Source organism: Lolium rigidum, chromosome 5, assembly GCF_022539505.1.
Source record: "Lolium rigidum isolate FL_2022 chromosome 5, APGP_CSIRO_Lrig_0.1, whole genome shotgun sequence".
Taxonomy (NCBI): domain Eukaryota; kingdom Viridiplantae; phylum Streptophyta; class Magnoliopsida; order Poales; family Poaceae; genus Lolium; species Lolium rigidum.
The window spans coordinates 49,375,926-49,383,922 of record NC_061512.1 but is presented as its reverse complement, the minus strand read 5'-3'; the positions used below and the strand labels follow the sequence as shown (position 1 = coordinate 49,383,922).

At 42.9% G+C, this 7,997-nt stretch overlaps 1 protein-coding gene across 1 annotated transcript; it reads right to left on the bottom strand.

Moving 5' to 3' along the window:
* Positions 1-5,081: 5,081 nt before the first annotated feature.
* Positions 5,082-7,997, bottom strand: LOC124655030. The gene is made up of 3 exons (XM_047194001.1): positions 7,768-7,997; positions 5,409-5,558; positions 5,082-5,299 (listed from the first exon to the last, which is right to left on the bottom strand). The coding sequence occupies exons 1-3, from the start codon at positions 7,969-7,971 to the stop codon at positions 5,219-5,221; spliced, it is 435 nt and encodes a 144-aa protein (XP_047049957.1). The 5' UTR covers positions 7,972-7,997; the 3' UTR covers positions 5,082-5,218.

Genomic DNA, 7,997 nt, shown 5'->3' with positions numbered 1-7,997 from the left:
GTGAGCGCAGGGGAGGAAGAGAGAGATGGAGATTTATCTGCCGGCGCTCCGCTTGGACAGAAAGGGAAAATCTTGCTGCTGATCTGATTGGCCGTCGCAGAGCGGCCGCTTGTCGCTAGCTACTTCTGAGGGACTGCTAGTGCCAGTGTTTGCCCCAAAATCTAGGTGCTGTCATGCGCCCATAGGCAGGCAAATTCGACAAAAATAATCCTTGGGCGAAAGGAATGTCAAAAATGCACCGTCGGCGAAACTATTTCGCAGAACTAACCATCGCGTGTCGCGCCTGCAACCACGGCGTTGCAAGCCTCTGTGCCACGCCCTCCGGCTCGGCGCGGCAGGCGTGCCAGCGTGGCCTGGCGGGCCCCGGTGCGGAAGTGCAACGCCCCGGCTAAGGGCGCGGCACGTACACGTGCAACGCCGGCACCGGTGGCGCGGCACTGGCGCACGCATAAGGCCGCCCAGGCCCGCCCGAGCCAGCCCAAGCACCCGATTTCTCTAGGGTTCCAGGCTCGGGAGGCTCCAGGCGGCGTCGGCGGCGGCGTCGGCGGCGGCTGCTGTCCCCTCTGTCCCTCCTCCAATCCACCCTCTCTCCCTCCTCCAATCAGGGATCTTGCTCCCCACCTTTCTCCAAGGTATTTTCCCTCTCAATCCCCATCTATTTTATCCGAAAATGTGAAGAAATTTGTCAACCTAGTTCATCAATAGTTCTAGAAACCAATTTTGTAGCATGGCCATAGCAAATGTGTGACTATTGTTTAGTTTTTTTGTGGCCTAGATTTTGAAGTCAAATGCTCACATATTCGCTCTTGGGAAACCCTAGTTCATCAAGATATCTAGAAATTTATACCCATTTTTAATTTTGTAGGATGTGAATAGCATTTGTGTTAATATTGTTTGGGTCTTGTGTGCTAGATTTTATAGTGACATGGTCACATATTACTTTATATTTTGTCACATTTGCTCACATATTAGCTCTTATGCTGTTACTATTGCTCACATATGTGTAGGATGTCGCTTCTCGAACCTTATTACGATACTAGACACCGTGCGTACTTAATGTCCGAGAAGAAGCAGGTAATAGAAATAAAACTAGTGGTACATATTGTTTTCCAATGCTATATGCATATGTAATAACAAGGCTTTTATTTGTGTAGGTCTTTGGACCCCTCCGACTTAGGTGTCACGAGGCCTCGTCCTTACAGAAGATGTCATACGATGAGCGATACACGGAGTATATCTAAATTTTGAAAATTACTACTTACTGTCTAGATACATCTAAATTTTGAAAAAGTTAAGACAAATTCATGGTAGGGAGGGAGTATAACATTCTCATGCGAAAGAAAAAAAACAAAATGCGCTCCATTTAATGGGCAATGGCCACCGTATGTATAGAGCTATCGTTTTGCACTGGGCAATATGGGCATGATTTATGGCAGAATTGATCAACTCCCAACGAATTCCGACCGTCGGGAGTCATGATCCAGTTATGACGCCACAACCAGAGTCCTTCATACCTGCAGTGATGCCGATGTCCTTCAAAAAAATGACAGCCAAAAAGTCTCAAACACTCGCTGCACGCCATGTGTAGTGCGACCATGTTGCGTCCGCGTACTTAACTTGAACCTGCTGGACGGCCACAAATCTGCCTCCTAAAATTGATTTGATTTGACAAAAACCTGTACCGAGTAAACGCCCATCCAGGACAGGACCATGGCCAGTTGGCCATGACTCTCTGCTCTAACTGAAAAAACAAGATGGAAAAAAGATTGACAAAAGGAAAAGTCACGGCTGGGCTGATCGGGCTTGATGTCGAGTACGTTAACAAAGACAGTAGCATGGGGCCTCCATAACTCAAGATAACGTGAGTGGAACCTTTAATATTTACTTACGTCCTTTGCTCAGAAATGTTCAGCATATTTTGACTGCTAAGTTCAGGGTTAGCTCCAAGACCATGAACATAAGATGCCTAAAACAACAGTTGAGCTTTGGGCCCGCTACTAACTGAACAAGCACTCAATAGAAAACAATAATCTCGCTAGCATTTTCTCCGTATTGATATGAGGTCTGCTGTAGAAGAAGAAATGGTCGAGCTTGAGCTACCCCTATATCTATACGCTGGGCAGTCCTTCATCTTGGAAACTAAAATGCAACTCCACAACAGCGCTTTCTTTTTCTGTAGCAGTTTTAGGCACCCCTCGTGCATCTAATAGCCTATCATTCCACAGTGGCACAGTGGGGTTCACTAACTACTCTTATCACCCATGGACTGGTGGTGCTTGTTATGGCTGATTTGGACAGAGCAAAGGACGCAACACGCATATCCAATCCTGCATCACTATTTGCAGCATGCTAACAGAGATTCCGACATCTCCATATTCCTAATTGGCAAGCAATTGGATTGGATCCCACGTCTATTTCTCTGTATTGAGCTAATGGAACATGCCAAAGTGTACTGGAGATCTCCCAAAGTCGGCGTCATTTTCATCCAAGTCTCTATTGCAATAGCAAAAACAACGCAGTGATAAATTTTGAGTCTTTCTATTTGCTAGAGGGGGTAGGGAGTGGATAAACCACATACATGAAGTCGAAGAGGAAGGAGGGGCTGTGAAGCCAGCAGCAGTTTTTGGTTGGAAGATTCGGAATCCCTTTTCGCCATCTTCCAAACACTAGGTAGTACTATTCTACCTTCCATTTCTCCACCTCCGTGCTTTCTTTTGCAAGTTCTAATCAATCATCTGATGGCAAAATACAGTGTTTAATCATTCATAACCAAGTTAAGTGCTTCTAACTGCAGAAGATTCGGAAGCAATAATTCTTCTTGAGACAAAAGGAAATATGTTTTCAGTATCATTTCACGTATGTCAAATTACCACCAACACAAATATTCATGCAACATGTTAAATCATTCTTTTGCATGTATGTCAAATAGCTAATGCAGAATGCTTATGCATAAGGTAGGAAAGCGCCAAATACGCCATACAAGTCCCTATCAATTCATGCAACTCCAATCAATTTGTCTTTTGTTTTGTACTGTAAGTCCTATCGATTGCAAAGACTAGAAAACAATAGCTTTGGTTACTTTCACTTGGAGGATCTGCAATGTATGGTTCAAAGAGTCCAAACCTTGGTACCTTTTGTCTTAAGTGCTGAATCCATCGCTCCTGGATAGCCAAATGAGCCCAACAGAAAAGATAACAAGAGAGAAACAATCATCCACCTCTAATATTGCCTGCAATAAGTTTTCTAAACATAAATTTGATGAATATGCCGCAGTACAATATGAAGCAAAATAGATACTCCATGCACCTAAGAATAATGGCCCAAATACCTGAGGACAAGAAACTGACTTCTCCGTAGCAAAACAACAATATGCAAACTTGGTGATTTATATTTCACAATCCTATCCCTTCAGGTCTTTTGGATAGCTTCATTTCCTTCAAAAGGGAAAACAACAAGCATAGGGTTGATAGAAACATTGTGATTCGCCTACTTGGCTCTAATGCACAGGTTAAGAGCCAGAGCCAATGCCAACTAATAATTCTGCCAGCGAACAGCTGTAGGAGGGACTTGATTCACTGGTAAAGACAGTAAGTCCACGAGTGACCACAGAAAATTATCTTAGCTTCCCTAGGAAATACCGTTGATCTAGAAGTGGTACACCTAAAGGGATTTTGGCTTCACTAATACTGTTAAACTCTGAAACTCTCTTCTTATGCACAATAACCCCACTATCTAATCAGACATCATAAGCCACAGCACGAGGGTGCACCAGTGTAGGACCTACAAACATTTTGAATCCTAGGAAAACCACAAGTCGAAGTGCTTAAGATGCCATTTCCAATCACTGTAGAAAATCACACGAGGTAAGGCGTTCCGCTGCCGGCAAGCCCCAGCAGCTGCCCAGGCAGGAGGGCCGCAGGAACTGCCCCTGGTGTGCACAGAATCAAAACTGAAATAAATGAATCTCGTAAGATAACCAAACTGACGGGCACAGAATAATAACAAGAAGATAGAAAATGATTTGGCAAAGCTGGCCGCAAATTCCTTCGACACAACCACACAGGATTTTTCAACTTGCAATAAATCCTGATCCACATGCAACAGAAACAGAAGCTTAAATATAACTTTATGTTACAACGATGTAATACTTAAGACTGAAGATGCAACATTTTTTTGGTAACAAAGATTCAAGAAACGAGGAATGAAAAATAAGGGAACAAATCCTGCAGCTGTGTTGCAATCTGTATACTGCCTGGTGAATGAAAGGGCCCTGAAACAATCTGATATACATACCCAAAGGAGGATCAAGCAAGGCTTATTTGATTCAAAGGACTTCCGTACTAATTTTGGGGGATTGAATTTTCCCTATGTAGGTACTGGATTTGTAGGCTGTATCCTGGAAGTTTTTTTCTACAAGAAATAACACACTAGTTTTTTCCTGGGGTGCGACCAAACAAACTATTGTGCAAATTCACTCCTGCAGGATTCAAATGGGCATGACTTTGCAAGTCAATGTTTGTCTAATTCTGTGCTTTTGGAATATTGCGAATCAGAGGCCCTAGAGGCTTGCGAATACCAAGCTTAGTCAGTCGTCGATCCTTTGCTTGTTGTCCATTGTCCCCCAGCTATGTCCATAGTGTATACAGTGCCAACTGACTAAATTCCTTTGGCCACCATACTGTCTAGGCTTCATCTCCTCGTCGGTCCATGGAGAGGGAGAGAGAGAGAGAGAGAGAGAGAGAGAGAGAGAGAGAGAGAGAGAGAGAGAGAGAGAGAGAGAGAGAGAATAATGGGCTACTTCCAAAATATGCAACCATTACAACAAAAAACTGTTGCTACAACATCTGAAGAAACCCCAAAAAATATGGGAAAAAGCCCGATTGGTAAACTCATCTGTCACCCAAGATCCATTTCCAGGAATGGAGTCGTTTATGGGGAAAGGTAAAAATGAAGGGAAAAAAAATCGAAACCATTGACGTACAAAACCGGATGCATCCACTGGTATGGTGGGATGGGAGCTAAAAAGATTATCTATCAGTATTCATAATCCTATACAAAAGAAGATAGAAAACAAGTTCACCTGATCAAGAGAGACGGCGCAATAAAAAAAATGATAATCATACCATCATTTACAAGCGGGGGAATATGGACAGAGGTACATACAGTTGTCAAGTTTACTGTTATATAGTAAAGTTTACAGTATGATAGTTTTGACTGTTCATTTGTTGACAACAGGAGGTTCTTCAAGCCACTTCGCACGAAACCCAGTTCCTTTGCAATCGACACACCTTGCAAAGCCCTGAAATCAAAGGAATACTGTTTATTCACACGCAAGTACTTATGAGATTAGAAAATGCACAGGCAGGATTTGGAAATTAAAGGCAGAGAACAAATTAGAGTTACACTACCTTCCCAGAGCAAATCACACATCTTGTATTTTTCGAGGGTACTTCACACAACATATTGTTGCCAAGAATAAAGAAGCCTGTGCCTGCACACCACTTGCACTCCACATCACCAGTGGATTGACAAGATGAACAAGAACTTGGTCTTGGTTGCTGTACATCACCACATCATGAATGTGAGATTACAACTCAACTAACAAATAGCAATTCTGTAAGCATGACAGATATGTGTGTGTGCCTGCTGCATATATTTGAATTTGTTCTCCCTCTTAACAGAATCAGATGATGAAACTAGAAGAAACCATATATTACACAGTGTTCTCCCAAAGACACCCTAAACCAATGTGCATCCTTAATTATACGGTGTTCCTCCGTTGAGTTTTGGAGAACTAGATGTGAAAAAAGTGAAGAAATGACATTCCCATTTCCCGGTACAACATTTCAGAACTACCTCGTCATCAGATATATTAACAAAATCTTAAAGCATGTTCTTGCGAAAAATTGTGGAACATTGCCTCTTATGCTGTATACACAATAGTACAAATGGTGTACTAATCAAGTAATATAGTTGTAGTCCTGGCACATCAAACTTCCTTTTATTGAGAATGTTTCCTTTGGGAGTTCATGAATCAAGATAGGCAGGACAAGCCTACAAGCTTATCACCACACTACTGCCCTTTAAATTTATAATGTTTAGCAATTAGTACCTCTTTAGTTACGACATGGACAACTACTCCCGCAGAACCAACATCTTCAAAGCTCACACAAAGTACATAAACTACACGCTACATCGTACATACACATTCAGTGAGTGTGTCGAACAGCTTTGGTTGTTGCCAGAATCCCCATTATGACTCATACATGCACTCCAAAATGCTGAGAGCTTTAGGGCCAACACCAACAGTGCCATCATTCACCGAAAGACTAACAAGGTATCCCATCCAACAATTTTGAAACAGTCCCTTCCTCATGAAGTGCATGAAAGTAAACAGGTACCACACTTTTTACAACACTTATTAGTGTAGCATTAAATTGGTGCAGAGTTGCAGCAAGCTCAATTGGACCAGTGATTCCAGTAAGAGAGTTCACCAATCACCACTATTTACAAAGTATATCATTCCTGGCTTCGTGCAACAACAGAATTTATCGGAATACCCAACTAAGATTTCCAGTAGGAGTACCGTCGCACGAAAACTCCCCCCACAACTCCCCTAATTCTGTAAGTACATCACCACATCATGAATGTGAGATTACAACTCAACTACTAATAAATAGCTGTAAGCATGACAGATATTTGTCTGTGTGCCTGCTACATATATGATTTGCCTTTGTTCTCCCTCTTAACAAAATCAGATGATGAAACTAGAAGAAACCATAATATTATACAGTGTTCTCCCAAAGACACCCTAAATCAATGTGCATCCTAAATTATACAGTGTTCCTTCGTTGAGTTTTGGAGAACTAGATGTGAAAAAAACAAAGAAATGACATTCCCAATTCCCAGTACATCGTTTCAAAATTACATAATCATCACATATATTAAAAAAAAAATCTCAAAACATGTTCTTGCAAAAAATTATGGAACAATGCCTTTTATGCTGTATACAGAATAACACAAATGGCGTACTAATCAAGTAATATAGTTATATTCCTGGCACATCAAACATCCTTTATTCCTTGGAGAGTTCATGAATCAAGATAGGCACGATGATCCTACAAGCTTATCACCACAGTACCGCCCTTTAAATTTATAATGTTTAACAATTAGTACCTCTTTAGTTACGACATGGAAAATTACTCCCGCAGAACCAAACATGTTCAAAGCTCACACAAAGTACATTAAACTACATACTACATCGTACATACACATTCAGCGACTGTGTGGAACAGCTTTGGTTGTTACCAGAATCCCCATTATGAATCATACATGCACTCCAAAACGCTGAGAGCCTTAGGGCAAACAGTGTCCTTACTCACTTCATTCACCGAAAGAAAACTAACACGGGATCCCATCCAATAATTTGGATGCAGTTCATTCCTCATGAATTGCATGAAAGTAAACAGGCGCAACGCTATTTACAACACGTATTACTGTGGCATTGAATTGGTGCAGAGTTGCAGCAAGCTCGGTTGGGCCAGCGATTCCAGTTAGAGAGTTCACCAATCACCACTATTTACAAAGTATATCATTCCTGGGTCCTGGCTCGTGCAACAACAGAATTTATTGGAATACCCAACTAAGATTTCCGATAGGAGTACCTACTAGTAGAGTCGCACGAAAATTCCCCCCACAATTCCCCTAATTCAGTTGCGCATCGATAAGCAGGCATCAAAGCGAAGAGGAAATTCGAGCGCCGGGCACCTTAGAGATGAGCCAGGCGCGGTCCATGCGCTTGGCGAAGTCGGCGGACCCCGGCGAATCGACGGTAGAGGCCATGGGAGCGGGGAGCCGCCTGGGGGCGACCGGAACGAGCTTCCCGAAGCTCCCGGGGGACGACGGGTGGCTGGGGGCGTGGCGGGAGGAGGGGGAGGCAGCCGCGCAGGCGCCGCAGGCGATCGTCGGCATCTGCGCCACCGCAGGAATCGAGAGGG